This window comes from Vitis vinifera, chromosome 14 (assembly GCF_030704535.1).
Source record: "Vitis vinifera cultivar Pinot Noir 40024 chromosome 14, ASM3070453v1".
Lineage (NCBI taxonomy): Eukaryota > Viridiplantae > Streptophyta > Magnoliopsida > Vitales > Vitaceae > Vitis > Vitis vinifera.
This window is the reverse complement of record NC_081818.1, coordinates 30,359,554-30,376,486: the sequence shown is the minus strand read 5'-3', so window position 1 is coordinate 30,376,486 and position 16,933 is coordinate 30,359,554. Positions and strand designations below refer to the sequence as shown.

The following is a 16,933-nucleotide window of genomic DNA, read 5'->3' as shown; positions in this document are numbered from 1 at the left end:
CGACATGCCAATGCATCAAACAAATACAATAACCAAGCATGCATAAAGGATAATGATACCAAGAGCTCTCAATATGTAATCAACAGTCAAGCAGACAAAAGCACAAAGAGAGGTGGGTACCCACTGATTGACCAATTAAACGTCACATTTGTCTTATCTTAAGTTCAAGCTTGACCCTCTAGTTCTCCCCAGTGGAGTCGCCATGACTGTGTTTGTTAGATGCCAGTTTTTAGTATTGGTTGTGTGAGATCTTGAAAGCACGATGTTCGAGGTTATGGTCAAAGGATGGGTGACCATCATTTTAGAAACCTATTTACTTTATCACCCTCGCATATAGAGTTACTTGTTGCTAGCCCATTGTGCCTCACACGAGCACATAACCTTTTCTTTCATCACCTCATTTACCTATTACATAGGGTTGGGGACCCTGTAGTGCTTGCATGTTATGATTGGATACATCATAAGTTTCAAACCTGACATACATATTCAGATATCACATATCGCCACTTGTGATATCCATTCTCTGTCTTTTCTTTCATCATTGCTTACTCGACATTATCCTTGTTTCACCTTGAGTGGTGTTTTTTCACACATCACTGCATGGAAGATTGTCACGTCCTTCCCCCTAGTTCACCCCATGGGCAATGGTTCAAAGATTTTATTTTGAGAGGTTGTCTTGTTAGTGAGGATTCATGTTACATTCGTATGTGGAGAGGGTTTGATAATTTGTGTATGTATTTTCATGTGAGGTCATTCATTATTGATCAGAGTATGCGCTAAAAAAAATGATGATAGCGCATTGTTCATTTTATTCTCCAATGGGCATGTGTATGGACGTGCTAGTTTGCTTCGTTGAGTTTATGTGTTAGGGAGAGTTCGTATGAGAGCTTCTTTATGAGATTCTATCTTGGTATATGTTTTGGGTGATAGTATGAGTCGCCTATTCAATTTTTGTGAGAGAGACGAGCGACCTTTCTTTAGAATTTCTGGATTTTTGCTCTATCCATCATCCCATTTGTTTCAGATGTGATTACTTTCCATGCTTTGATGCAGGTTGACCATCACTCACTTTCCTATCTTTTTATCTTCTCTTATTTTTATCTTATTCTTCCATTTCACTCCACCTCATCTGATTTCCTTCTTTTCTCATCTTGCTTGATGTTTGACTTGGGTTTAGTATCCACACTTTATTCTTGCTTATTCGATATGTACATTCCTTTATCATCACTTTTTGTGTGGGGACCCCTAGATCCGAGACTCATGACGTTTTCTATGCATTGCATTTCATGCATGAGGGGTATGAGGATTATATCATTGGGATCTTTGAGCCTAGTTTCCTTTCGTTTCTTTTACCGTATTACCTTAGCTTACGTTATGTCCCGTGTCTGAACACCACCCTGAGGCCATTTCTTCTCATTGTGTTTGACAGCTCACACGTGGGCAATAATCGAGCTTGGTTAGAGATTATTTCATAGAGCATGATGGATGAAGAACTATGATATGATTTACACTAGGGCATACCTTTTTTATCAGTGATAGACTTTCGGAGGTGATATGATCTATACTGGGGCATACCTCACTCATCGATGATAGTTTCTTTTGGGATGATGCTCAACACTGAGGGTATAGTTAGTTTGCTTCTTCACTTGGTTTATGATGGATTAGGAGTTGTGGGATGACCCTACACTGGGGCATAGCCGAGATGGAGAGCATTTTTCATTGGAGCATAGCCACCCTATTGGGTCCTTTACATTGGGGCATACCCCACGCATCGATGACGGTTTCTTAGTGGGATGATGCTTTGCACTGAGGCATAGTCAGTTTGCTTATTCACTTGGTTTATGATGGATTAGGAATTATGGGATGACCCTACACTGGGGCATAGCCATTCCAGAGAGCACTTTTTATTGGAGATACAAGCACTCTACTCAATATTCTACATTGTGACACACTCCACTCATTGATGGTTGATTTTCGAGATGATGGTTCATTTTGAGACACAGTTGCTTCAGAGATTACACGTATTGAGACATAGCCCTCTAGTTGGCGATGGACTTTGACTTATCTTGGAGCATAGTCACTTCAGATGGTTTATACTAGGGCATAGCCACTTCATTCACATTCATAGAGCCCGAGGATTCTGATTCATATGGATTATGTTGAGATATTTTCATTTTTGGCAGCGGGAGTTGAGATTGATTGATTTGTTGACGTATGCTAGGCATGATCCTTTAGTAGTTGTTGACTCAGATACACTACTTTATACTAGGGCATAACTGGGATGGAGAGCAGGTTTCATTGGAGTATAGCCACCCTATCGGATCATTTACACTAGGGCATATCCATCTCGTGGAGAGATATCAGATTGATTCTTTACATTGGACATCTGATGGGTGATGTGGAGATTATTGGATTATTTCATGTTGTTCTCATTACATACTGGGGCATAGCCACCTAATTGGATGTTTTGATGTCGAGACTTGACTTTCTGTTTGTGATTGTTGTTTTCGATGGATTATGGAGCTATTAACACCTTGGGTTTAGTCTTCTCGGCATACTTGGATGATCTTGGATACCTGCCTACCTTTCATTTCGTACTCAGACATTTCACCCTTGATACTTTCATGCTTTCTATCTTACCTGAGCTTGATCATCACTTTCTTTTATCCCACACATCTCACCATGACACATGACCTCACACCCCTCTCCCGATTAGGAGGAGATGTAGATCAGTCATCGATCACCTTGATTGTGCTTTCATACATCTTTTGGACTTTAGGTTCAACATTTTCCATGATAGCAAGGCCTGACAGATTGTTGATTTATTAGTGATGATGTTTTCATTTTGACAGTTGGTATGTTGAGTGTTGATTTGCTTACTCTTTGCATTTCGAGCACTAGTCATTGTTTTATTCATCAGTTAGTTTTGTTTTGTCAGCATGGTATCACGATACATGGTCCTGTTTGGTATTACCCATTTGAGGTTGGCCATTTTCATTACATGATGGATGAGCATATTTCAGAGTGTAGTAGTTTTGTGACATTTCATATTTCAGTTTGTTCACTGTCATATACTAGGGCATACCCTCATTCATTGGGATCATCGGACATTTCACAAGCTTCATTCACTTTTTTGATCTAGTTGTTAACCCTAATAGAGTTGCCATTTTGTGGATCCCGCATTTTCGCTTATGTGTTTCCACTCAATGGTGACTCCAAGTCATTTTCTAAAAAAAATAAATCATTTTTCAAAATAAAAAACGAGCTCGTGATCGAGTAGAAAAGTATGAGCGGAAATACGGGGTCCACACTTACTTTACTATTTTATGTAAAGATTAAATATCTAAAAAATATATAAATTTAAAACTAATTTTAATAATATTTAATTTTTTTTATATTTTTCAAAATGAAATCAATAATGAAAAATATTTTTTTTAAATTTATATTTGCTTTCCAAAAAATAATTAAAAAAATAAAAAAATGTTAAAGAAATAATTTTTCCATATTTGATCTTATCATGAAAAAATATATAAACAAAATTAAATATAATTAAAATTAATGATAAATTTATATATCTTTAAATTATTTAATCTTTATATAAAAAAAAGTTAAATAAGTAAAATAAACTTGAAGTACGGTGTCCTCTCTATTTCTCTATTTTCTTTTTCCTTTTTTAATCACAAATGTAAGTCTTTCCAACTGCCACGAATACGATGCCACCTCCAAAGCTGAGCAACCCAGAACGTCTGCCCCAAAACTAACGGGCCTGAAAGAAGCCCGGCCCAATATGCCAAACCCTGACCGTAGACTATAAATACAGAAACCTTAGCACGTAGCCTGGCCAAAGGCGAGTGAGTCATGGCTACTGTGAGAACTGTGAAAGACGTGTCGCCTCACGAGTTCGTCAAGACTCAAGGCCTACTCCACTCACCTCAAGCGATCCGGCAAGGTGTCGTTTTTAATTCCTTGATCATCGTTCCCTCTGTTTGGTTCCTGGGAAAACGGAGGAAATTTAAAAGAAAGCTAAGAAAATCTTTAAATCTTATGTTTCATACTATGCTAATTGTTCCAGAATTCCAACTATTAAAAGAATAAGAAAGTCAACTAAGAGAGAGACGGTGTAAATTCATGATTGAATATTTCTTTCTTCCTTTTTTGTCCAGAGAGTTCCTCAGTAACCAAAAGCGGCCTTTTTAATTTTCCTGAGCATGGTCTAATTACGTAGATATGTTTTTTCTTGAACGTAGTGATTATACAAAGTCAGCTATTTGTAGTGATAGGTATGCATGGCTGGAATGAGTTTTATCAACATTATTTATCCTTGAAATAGTTGTCGAATTTGGCGTCTTTACGGCTTTGTCTAATTATTAAAGACGACTTTTGGCTACAATCCGAATGACTGTAAATTTGCTTATGCCTTTTCTGGGGATTGGTGGTCATGTGGACTGTTCACTTCATATATTGGAGGAAAATGTGCACATAATCTGATGTTTTGTTGGTTTTTTATTTGTTTACTTTTTTGGTGGTTTGGGGAAGGAGGAATTAATCAAACTGTTAGCAAAAATATCTCAACGAGATATATAGGTGACAGGCTTTGATAGGAGAATGAAAATATTCTAATAGTGATATTAGAATTTAAGGTGCAGTTGCATCCCAAATAAAGGATATTTATTGGCCCCCTTCTAACAATTGCTATGTTTAACTTTAAGTGGAAGATAATAGGTATCCTACATAGGAATTTAATTTGTTATGTCATTATGTCTAATGTAAGAGACATGATATCCTCTTGGTAATGCAAATTCACTTACAGTTAATATAGTCAATTTGGGTGGGTAGCTTTTTTCAGGGGAAGTGGCACTCTCTTGGAAGCACATTGTGCTTTAATGGCTATGATTTGGTTTTAAGTTTTAACAGTTGTTTTGTGAAATTATGATCCATCAAAGTTTCTCTACTTTTCTGGGGCGACATCGATTGCAATTTTATTTGCTTCCCTCATTTTAGTTATTAAGGTAAAATAAGATTTTATCATTTAAAGTATTTTAATAACTAAAGATTTTACTATTTTTATAATTATTAATTGTTTTATTGATATTATTTTGATATTTATTATCCTATTATATTGGAAAATCATAATTATTTATATCTATTTTTAAGTTTTTGAATAATAATAATAATAATACATATAAACATATATATTATATATTATATGAAGGGAACATGAACTTGGCAAATTGGAAAGTGGACTCAACAAATGCAGCATGACAAGTGATAGTGATCTTATTTGTGATTAGATTCAAGTAGAGATATGCACTTTGAGAAAAAAGAATATCCAATGAACACACATGGTTTGGATTGGGCACAAGCTTGTGAGAATTATATGGTCTTAATCAAGGGTAACATAGACAACGAAAGGTTCAGAGTTTGCTTAAATTTTGTGGACTACCAAAAAGTTTGTGATACAAGGAAAGAAAACTGAGGTTGGCTTTGGGCAAACGATTTATTAAGTAAATTGTTGCACAAAGGCTTAAGGACAAAATGACAAGGGCATAAAAGCATGATGTAGTAAGGTGAGTCTTCTTTCAACAATGTGACGATGATAATGCTTAGAATATCCATTGTGTTAACGAGTATGAGTGAGAGTAGTTAGGTGAAAAATACCAAGTAATGTCATAAAATCTTTTAGTGCAAGGTATTCATTGCCATTATTAGTGTATAATCGAACAATGGATGTATTAAAAAACTTTTCAACAAGTGCTTTAAAGTAAATGAATATGGTATGAACACTAGATTTCTTATTAAGGGGATAAAACCATATATATTTGGTAAAATAGTCTATGAATATAACATAATATTTAATTCCATTGAATGACTCCATAAAGGAACACCATGCATCAAAGTAAACAAGTTGAAGAGAAAAATGACTAGACAAGGAAGACTAAAAAAATAAGAGCTAATGAATTTTATTACATTAACATGAGTTGAAAGGAAGTTTTATGACAATACTAGAAGATAAAGGAAGAAGCTAAGATGACACTAAGTGGTTGAGAACTTGAGCTAATGGATGACCAATGCGATTATGTCATTTAGAAACTTGTGCCTTAATGAGCAAATACAAGCAATGGCTTGGAAACCTCATTAAAGATGGGTCACACATATACTACGTCCTTAGTTATATCACATAAAAGTATTGTCTTTGGAAACATTATGGGTTAAGCAAAATTACAACATAGTAATTAAGTTCATTTTCATTGAAGGAATGCATAAAACATTATGGATAACAAATGGAATAGTGGGCAAGATATGGATGAAAGAACCTGTGTGAGTTACAGGTGTTGGGATTGAACCTTAAAAAGCATGATATGATGTAACAAATTGAGATTCATTTATAAATTTATTTATTTATGTTTCTTATGGTTTCCCTTTACTATCTCATATGCATTAATTGGGCATTTGAAAATACACGCCTATATCACCTGCATTGTACATGACTTGGATGCATTAGGAGTTGCATACAAAATACAACGTACAAGTTGTTCATAGTTGGTTCATGGATTTGGGCAATCCAGTAAAAACTATAGTGCACTACCTCCTAATTGAAGGGATGACTTGTTTTGGCCGACAAAATGGGTTTCCAATGATGAGTGCACTAGTATGTATAGTTATACATTGAACAGAACCTATGATGAATCATAATGTAAGATTATCAATTATCGTGATTCGCCAAATGACAATACTACATGGACTCTCAACCTTGAAAGGATATTGAGTCTATGCCAAAATCAACATGAGACTTAGACTTATGAGTGAGACCCTAATGTGGTTATATATCCTTATGGATTGAGTCGTTGTTGATGAAGGTTGGTGACAATAGATATCCTTAATAGAGACACTATGATATCTCATGGTATTAAGACATTGTATCTCATTAAGTAATCTAAAGGACATGTGATCTAGAAGATTATGATCATACTAATGCCTTCAATAGAATTTTGACACATACTCCTTGAAGTTAGAGTATGTTAATTGGTCACATAATAGATGAGTCTGTAACTTAAAAATTAAAGAGGTAATCTTGATAGGTGATAACATTACCTTGTTATATTATGAATACCAATTTATGAGAAGTTTGCATGCAATGAAAAGTAGGTCATAAACCTAATTTTCGTCTTGTTATTATTTACATAGGGTACTAGAGTGCACTTGATTCTCTATAATGGGATATTGAATCAACTTCAGAATTGGATTTTAAGGGAATTGAGACTATTTTATTATAGCTCATATACTTGATGACATAGTTTATTAGGTTAGATAAACTATATATTCACTTATGTACATAAGGGTGTTTTGACAATCATGTAGAGTTGCACAGGGGTTAGTAAATGACATCTCTAGGTTGATATAATTGATTAATTGGAAAACCATATTAGGTTAATTAATTAATTAGGACCGGTTTTTAGTTAGATTAAATGATCTAAGCCCATGTGGGCTCAAGTCACTTAAGCTCAAAGGGGAACCATATAAATACCCTCTTAGGGGTTAGGGTTTCAAGTTAGTTGTTTTCTACAATAAAAAAAATAAAAAAAGTTTTAGCCTCCATTTTCCCAAACACCTCACCATTTGGAGTGTAAAGGTTTGAGGTTGAGTCATCAAGTGGAAGATCATAGGTTTATGAGGCTTTTGATGACTTCACATTTGATCTTCTTTGAATGGATGTGATTTGGGAATATCCAAATTAAAGGTAAAGTTTTTTAATGCACAAATCTAGATCCTTGGATTATTAGAGTTGTTGTTTTTGCTTCTGTTGTTTAGGATCTAGAAGTCATAGGAAGTTATCCATGCTCTTAATCTGGTCCTAAGATAAAGAACAAAGAGATCCAGGATTCTCTACAATTGGAAGACCAGTACCATTACCGATCATAATATCACTATAACCTAAGTAATCAAAATGTAGAGACAAACTTGCCAAGTCACTAGTCACATGATGTGAAGCTCAAGAGTCTAATAGCCATTCAAAAGATGAAATAATAAGTGGAAATGCTAAGTGAGCTTGGGGCAATGAAAGTCAAGCATAAGTCTGTGGGGTTTTATTCCAAGGCATATATTTGAAGGTAGGCCACCTCTTAGCATAATGGTCTTGCTAACCACAAAGTAAAGTTAGCAAAAGTCTTGATAAGGTTTTGGAGGTTATTTGTTTGGGTTAGGATTGAAGATGAGTAGATATGTTTGTGAAGGTGGCCCTTAGCCATGGAAAATGAGCCTAGGGTTTAGGGTAGTCTAGTGAAAATGGTCTAGAGGTTTAAAGGCAAGATTGGCATTGGCAAGGAGTTTTAGGGTTATGTCATGATCCTACTTCAGTTAAGCCTCAAAAGTAGCCAACTTCTCATGCAATTCTTCAAAGGAAATGAGATTTTCTTAGGCCTTAATCATAGAGGAGATAGGAGAGTATTCTTTGTCATGGCTATGAAGAATTTTGAGTTTGTAAGCTCATCAACATCATAAGCAATGTTCATAAGGAGAAGTTCATCATTGCAACACTTAACTTGTTGCATGTACTCAATGATGGCTTTAGCACATTTGGATAAAGTGCCCAAGACACCCTTAAGGGTCATGATGCAACCACAAGATGGTTTTGCATAAGTGTTGTAGAGGATGGTCCATGTAGCTTGAGAAGTGGTGGAAGTAACAATAAAGGGAATGAGAATGGGAGAGATAGAGCCAATGATGGCATTAAGAATAAGTTGATCTTGGTGGACCTAAAGTGAATACAACAGATTTAGGATAGTGCCTGCATCTGTAGTGATTGATTCAAGGAAATAGGGGCGAGTGTCAATGATAAAGCCAATGAGATCAAAGGCAATGAGCAGGGAATTGAACTACATTTGCCAGGTGAAGTAGGTGTCGTGAGTCGATTTGAGGGGTGCTTGGATGATAATGTTAATGGTAATGAGAGAAAGGAGATAGTCATGCATAGGAACCATGGTTGGTTGTGGGGTAGAATATGTGATAGAGGATAGAACCATGAGATAGATAAAGAAGAAAATAAAGAAAAATAAATAAAAGAGGGTCGTGAGCTGTAAGAGCACTAAGAAAGCTTTGATACCATAAGGAGAATAATAAGGGATGGGAAAGTGTTTGAATGACTTGATTTCATTCTTATTTCATTGATGCATATATATATATATATACACACATTGTCAAAATTTGTTTCCTAAAATAAAAAGATGATAGAAACATGATTTTAAGAGTATATTCAAAAAAATAAAAATTCAAAAGGAAGATTGAGAGGGTGGATCATATTGTTTCCTCATTTGTAGGAGATTCATCAACAAAAGGTTGATCATTTTAAACTCATGAAGATGGTCTCACGAAGTTGGTTGATTAAGAACCCTACATATTGATGCCAACTTGATTCCACTTGATATTAACTTGTACGGAGGTGATGTTGATCTCACACTTTGTATGGGTGATATTTTTTTATAGGATAACTAAACATGAGAAAATCATTTTTCTAAACATTTGTCTTCTTGCCTTCATTCTTTTAAGAATCATACATAACCTTGAAGTTGAGAGGACAACTGGAGGTCCTGCATTAACCTAATGCATCATGATGGTGGGTTTGACTCTCCAACATCAAGTTTTAAAAATATGTTGAAGGTCATGGTTCATTGTACATGCATTGAACCTATTTCGACAGGGTTAAGAGAAAGAAACAGGTTACCAACGAGAGGTCTCTCATGCCATTGGCTGGGTCTCTTCAACCAATAGGTTCAACCTTGTTCCTCCGTGTTAAACGTCCAAAGACAGCTCACTTGTAAATAGAATATAAATGACATAAGAGGAGAGGACCAAGCCGGCTCTTGACCCTAACAGCTGATATGCAAGGGCGCCACCCCCCCCCCCCCCCCCCCCCCCCCCCCAGTTAGTGCTACGACCGACTCTCCCCAATTTCCTCTGTTCGCTCCACTCTCCCTTGTCCATGTAGCTCACCTCCTATTGTACTAACAACAAAGTGTTAGATGCAATTTTGATTTAACTGTGTTCCATTTTGGGCGCTAAAGTAAAATTGTGTGAATTTGGATACAAGGTTGAATGCTTAGGAGTCGTTTGTTACTTTTTAAGTCTTTTCAATTTTAAATTTTGCTATATGTCATCTGAAATTCCAAGTTCCCATTTCAAGGATAAATGTAGCACCGATTTCGAGGATGGAAACCAACCAGCTGGTGGGGAAATTGCAACGAAATTGATTGCTTCATATACAATACAGAAACGAATTATCATATTATTATTGGTAATGAATGACATAAATGTAGCACCGATCTCTTGTATTCTTTCTTCGCCTCCTACTGATGGCAAGTATAGGGGCCCATGTCATTCCATGACATGCAACATTTGATCTTCTTCTGTTGAGGAATGTGAAACCTTGGCTCTCGTGGGACTGTGGGTTGCTTCAGTGACCTAGAAATGATCCAAAACAAACGACATCAGCGGGACTCAGGCTAAATTTAGAATTTAGTTTTAAGTTTAGAAGGATATTTTTCTATCACTATAAACGAAAATGCTTGTTATGGATAAAGGAGGCAATCAAACTTCACACTAAAGGTCTGGAATGGTGTTTTTTCTACAAGGTCAAAAAGGTCTATAGTGGTGTGCTTCAGTGAAACTCAAGAAAAGGCAATTCCTGGCTTCAATGACCTCAAAAAGGTCCTACACAAATAACAGGAGAGAAGTTTAAATGCATTCTACAACGTCAAACTTCACACTAAAGGTCTGGAATGGGGTTTTTCTACAAAATCCAGGTCTGGAGTGGGGTGCTTCAGTGACCCTTAACACGAGAGATGTTTAAATGCATCCTCTACAATAAGTTTAGCTGATCAAACAAAATTTAAAAAGTAACGTTTTGGTTCAACTTCAAGAGGAGTTCTATCTGTATAAAAGATCAGACCAAAAATGCGTGTTGCAGACGATTATTACGGTAATGTTCACAAGCTTATGTAAAAAGGCTCGAACTTGCATAGAATTGGATAAAAGGGCCTGGTGTTTCCCACTGGACCAGAAAAAGACAAACCTTGGCTCTGTTGGGACTGTGGGTGGCTTCGGTGACCTAAGAATAGTTCAAAAACAAACAGCATGAGACAGAGTTGAAATGCATCCAATGCATAAACTTAGCCAAAGCTAAAAAGGGTTTTTTTTTTATGACTAAAATCATGTTGTTTTCTCTTTTCTCCAATGCCAAACGGAGCTGAGTAAAACCATTTTTTTCTAGCAACAGTTCAGAAAGGGGAAATTAGTCAAGTATATTGAAATCTGAAAATGTTTGGCTTGAGTTCATAGAATTTAGGGTCAAAATGTGATGAATTGAATAGCATAATTTGGGCATCAATAAGTATATGCAAACTGAAACATAAACTTTACCTTCTAGGAATAAATGGTCGATCAAAATAGGGCATGGGCTGTGCCTTGGGAACGAGCTCCTTTCTCAATCTCTTTATTTCTTCCTCTTCTTCCAACTGCAGGAGCAAAAAAACCAACTTATGTATTAATTCAAGTATTTGCTGTAAGATCTCTTTATTATGTATTAATTCAAGTATTCAACTGAAGAATCATGTGTACCTTCTGTTGTCTCTCCCTTTCCATCTTGTATTGCTCGATCAAGCTCATCTTCTCTGCTACCTAATATGTGCACACAAAATACACCAATAAGAAAAAAGCAAAATCTCAACCAAGAAAGATACGTTTTTGATTCAAACCAATTAACTAGAAAAGTTTAAGTTTAAGTGCTCAACAAAAACTGAATATCACCACAAGTAAAAGTCAACCATGAATTAGTGAAGCATATATTTGTGCAAGGATTAAAATAAGTGGAAAACAAGTGATGAAATAGAAAATTGTTATTTATCAAAGTAGGTCAAAAAATCACCATGCACAAGGAGTGTGCCAAGAACAACAATATTGTCAACAGAAATTATTAATGAAAACACTTGATTGTGCACAGGTAGGCTTTTGCAAACTTCGATGCATTTTCAAGAAAAATACCTTAAATGACCAGTAGAATGAAGTTAGTAGTCCCGTTTCAAGAAAAATTCATCAAATGACCAGTAGAACAAAGTTAGTAGTCCCAGTTCAGATTAAGAAAAAGAGTGATGGCAAAATGACCCTTTCAAGCTGCCTGATTCTTTTTCAAATGATTTCCATCACAGAAAAAATTGCTTAGGGTTGTTCAACTGGTAAGTTAGATGTTCACAGCTAGGATAGAACTTTCTGCTTTTCCATTAAAATTACTTAATATTCTTTTGTCCTAGAAGATTGCTCTCAACACATCTTTCCTTGGTGAAATAAGGATGAAAGGAAAATCTATATGCAGAATTATTAAGACAGAAAAATACACCTGATGATCAAACTCAGCACGCTCCACTGCCCGGAGATCACTGTGGAGTTTCAAGTCAATGGGTCTGGTGTTTTCTTTCACGGGAGGTTTTATCAAGCACTGAAATACCAAACATGAGCTACTGTAAATGATTTTTAGAGCACCAAAATGTCTAAATTCAAAATGTCATCTGTAAAATATCAGCTTTAACTCCTATTCCAACAATATGGCTCTACTAAAATTCAAGGAGCTTCGTTTCTTTATTACTAAATGACCCTCACACCTCTGGTTCATCAGTTGTCCATGGGAGTCCTTGAGCAATTGGTATCCGTTGCTTCTCCTCCTCCTCCACCAATTTCTGTATCTTCTTCATAAGTTCTTCCTCCTTCAATTGTCCCCTCAGCTACAGTGAAATTAAATTGCCTAAGAAAACGTGGAAATGAGAAAACTTTCACAATTCATTTTTAAACAATATTAACCTCTGTTCTCAGCTTGAATGGCTTTTGGCTGGTAGCCTTGAGCTGCTTCTTCTTCCACGCCCTTCCACCAACAGTGCAAGATGATTCAATGCTCTAAAATCCAAAAATGAATACAAGGTTCCATCAGTTAAAGAAACACAAAATCCATTTGCAAAAATAACAAGCAGATGATAAATTCTTATCCCTTGTAAAAGACCTAAAGTGGATAAACCGCATACTGTCAACAAGGAAGAGAGAGTGCAAGTCTGGTTAACATAATGCTCTAATGCACAGAATGTCTGGTTAACATTTCCTTTCATGATGAGGATAGATTTGTTAATGCCAATGGCCATGACAGGCGAAGAAACTAATTACTAAGGGGGTTCTATCTTAAGTTCTCAAAAGTGGTAAAAATAACTTTTATGGGTTACTTTGACATGATAAAATAAGAAGAGAAGAAAAATTCCAAGAGAAAATCAGGGGAAATTTTCATCCAAGACAAGTTTCAAACAAGAACGTCCTGTAATCCTGGGCTAGTTTTATAGGTATAAAAGATATAATTATCCAGGTTCTACATATAGGCTGCCAGATTTTAAAGTGAAGTGATTGAAGGACTGATTAATACTATAAAATGATGATCACAATCGATTTTTTTTTAGTTTGGCCGATTACTCAAGGCTGCTAGCGCTAAAGAAGCCACTAAAGCGGCAAACTGTGTAGTGATCATCAGTCACTTTCTATTTGATTTGCTTGGGTTTGCTAATGAAGATATGTTCCAATGGTTATGATCACACACACACACACACACGTATGTATATATATATATATATATATATATATATGAAAACAAAGGCATGGGGAAGGTATTGGAGAGAAAATGTAATAGGAAGAGAGTATCGAGACACACACACACACACACCCACATATATATATGAAAACAAAGGCATGGGGAAGGTATTGGAGAGAAAATGTAATGGGAAGAGAGTATCAAAGAACTCTTTATTCACTTAGGACTATAAAGGTTTCCGATGATGTGGCCTTTAACAACAAAGTATGGAAGCTGGATGATATTGTTGAGATAGCAACATCTAAACCTAAGGGGTTTATCAAATGCCTAAGCACGGATGGGTTGTCTAAGAGGTAATGTCCATTCCCAAGTAGAAAAGTGGTGCACTCCTCCCACCCCCTCTCATTCAGCCCAATTCCTTTGGGAATAAGGGCACTGTTCTGGAACCATATGGGCAAAAGTAACGAAAGAATAAAAAGAACGTAAGTATTTGCAGCAACAGTGGCCATTTAGTTTTATGGAAATTAGATGTATTTCAATACGTCACTTCCCCATAAGTGATCAGATCCTGCAATAGATAATTCCCCAAGCCCTTCATTTATCTTCTAGCTTGTATGCTACCAAATCTTCCCTCTCTCTCTCTCTCTCTCATTGTAATAAGAAAAATGGATTATTTATTGAGAACTATGTCAAATGTTACATTATGATGATCACTAATAAAAATTAGAAATTGAAATGTATAAACTGAAATTGAATCACAATAACAAAATTCTTACATTTCTTCGGCTCCTTCTGCCTCCACCAGAAGTTCTGCTTGAAATGCTAAAGCTTCAAAACAAAGGCAAAAACAAAACCCATCAGAACCCAATATAAACATACTCAAAGGAAATTAAATATGGATTTTCAATAGAACTCCCCAATTCATATTTACTAACCTCCCGTTGCTGCTATCCCAAGATGAAGAAACCTGAGAATCCAATCCAAGTTTCTCTGCAGTTAACAAAAGCTCTGATGGGCAAAACGAAGACGCAGAAGCTTGCGTTTCAGAAACCTTGGGTTGCTGTAATCCAGGAAGTGCCCATCTCATTCCCTCCTTATTCTCCTTTGATTCATTCTCATCCTTCTGATCTGAGTCCTTTGTACTCGGTACTGAAAGGAGTTTCTCAAAGGCCTGAACCAAATGTGCAACTCTCCCAGACCCAGATACAGGTCCACTGTTCCTTGCTTCTTCCAACAACCTATCCCTCCTTCTCTTGACACATGCTGAACCTGATTCGCTCAATGGCTCCATCTCACCCAGGTCATCACCATTCTCCACCTTTCCCTCATACCCATCACCGATTTCGTAGTTTTGGATCACCGGGTTCTCTTCTCCTCCTCCTTCTTCAACTCCAGCTCTTCCTTCCCTAGCATCCCTAATCTTGAAGAACTCTTCCTGAGAAGCCCTCAGATTCTCATAAGCAACACAGAGGCACTTCTTTGCATTATCCCCAACCTTGTCCTTGCATTTACATGTGACTGCGGACGCTGCTCTCTCTTTCTTCGAATTCTTCTTCGCCACCACGAACTTTCTTTCGCGAATCTTATTCCGTGGCGAAATGACCCTCTGGGCCGATTTGTGAGATTTGGCAGATTTGGCCGCCGGTGAATTCGACATTTTCTTCAAACCAGGGCTTGGACTGGACAGGTTAGGGTTGAGATTCTCGGAAGTCTTGGATATCTCCGAGATCTTTGATCGAGAGGCTTGTGGGTCTTTTGCAGGGGTTTTTGTTCCGGTGTTCCTGCCGTGGGAATCCATCGGGATATCACTGGAAAAAAACTGCAAGTCGCCGGGGATGTATTTGGTTTCTTTAGCGGCGAAGAGAGAGGGTTTAGAGAGAGAGGGACTTTCTTGAGTGTTTTGAATCAATGAAGAGAGAGAGGCCGAGGGGCAGAAAAAGGAACGTTAAGCTGAGGACGCTCTTGTAACGGCTATTTTTTTGTGGGATCGTGGGCGAGCCCTTGGATGCCTAATTTGAATTTCAGTTTAATTCCTAACCGTTGGATGCATCTGATTACTCAGGAGAGGTGGTGATTGATTTGATTAACAACCGTTATAGCCGGCTAGCCGGGGTACTCATCAATCAATCCCTCTTTAGCAACAGGTTACGAAAATACCCCGATTATGAATTGATATTACGTTGTGTATTGCTAATTTTTTAAAACATCTATAATTAAGAAGAAAAGATTACATTGACGATTGAGTTAATAATATTTCATATTGATAATGTGTAATTGAAACTCACCCATCACATATAATACTCCATCCATTTACGTAGAGTACCTTATTTTTGTTTAAATCCTTATCCATCTCAATTTCATGTGCTTCATATTTTTATAAATTTGACATTGGGTTTGAGAACTTTTTTTTTTCTAAAATGTTCTCATCATCTCACTTATCTATTTTATTTAATTAATAATTTAGATAATGTTTCTTTCTTTTAAAGGATAATTTTTTTAAAAAATGTTATTAATTTATTGAATAAATAATTAGTTTAAGTAATGTTTCTTCTTCCCAAATTTTTTGATAAAAAAAAAAGTTAGATGATAAGTTTTTTTTTTATTTCTAAAAATGAAAAATCTAATAAAACAGCCTAAAATTTATTAGATAATGTTTTCTCTTTAAAAATAATTGTCATAAATTAATTAAAATAATTTTAGCATGAAAAAGTAAATATTATTATCCAAATTTCTGGATAAAAAAATAATTTATGACAATAATATTATTTTTCTATTCCTAAAAATGCAAACTTCTAAAACAAACTAAAAAATTGATTTAGATAATATTTCTCCTTAAAAATTATCATAATTTAATTTAAAATAATAATATTTGCAAATGATATAATTTTTTACTTCTTAAAAAACTATACAAAAATACAAATATTCATGGTTTTGAATTGATTTTCATGTATTTATCATGAAAAATGAAAAGTGAAGTGATTGTAAACTTTTTTTTTCCTAAAATTATATTTTCATCTTTCTAATGTCCACTCTAATCTATAAAGCTCTAATAATCTTATAAATAAAATAATGATATCTTTTTAATTCACACCCTCCTTAATCTACCTATTTATGTCATCAATAAAATAATGATATTTTTTCAATTTACACTCTTCTTTATGTTGTATGTCCTTTCAATTCACTCCCCTTTATGTCTTCATATACGTTAGTGATGTCTTCATTTTGAGATTTTATTTAATTATATAAAGTTGATTATTTCCTTACTTTATTTTCTCTATATAAGGTATTATTTGGCTTTACAAAATTCATAAATTGTAAAAGTTA

At 35.6% G+C, this 16,933-nt stretch overlaps 1 protein-coding gene across 4 annotated transcripts; it reads right to left on the bottom strand.

The window, feature by feature from the left end:
• Positions 1-10,218: 10,218 nt before the first annotated feature.
• Positions 10,219-15,551, bottom strand: LOC100247426 (microtubule-destabilizing protein 60). Of its 4 annotated transcripts, none has more exons than XM_010662830.3 (9): positions 14,545-15,550; positions 14,386-14,437; positions 12,844-12,936; positions 12,648-12,767; positions 12,386-12,484; positions 11,611-11,670; positions 11,413-11,507; positions 11,066-11,101; positions 10,219-10,455 (listed from the first exon to the last, which is right to left on the bottom strand). In XM_010662830.3, the coding sequence occupies exons 1-9, from the start codon at positions 15,405-15,407 to the stop codon at positions 10,341-10,343; spliced, it is 1,533 nt and encodes a 510-aa protein (XP_010661132.1). In that variant the 5' UTR covers positions 15,408-15,550; the 3' UTR covers positions 10,219-10,340. The 4 variants fall into 4 exon arrangements, with proteins under 4 accessions (XP_010661132.1, XP_010661133.1, XP_002279181.2 ...); XM_010662831.3 differs by having other exon boundaries at positions 14,386-14,431; XM_002279145.5 differs by lacking the exon at positions 11,066-11,101 and having other exon boundaries at positions 14,386-14,431; positions 14,545-15,551.
• Positions 15,552-16,933: the final 1,382 nt, after the last annotated feature.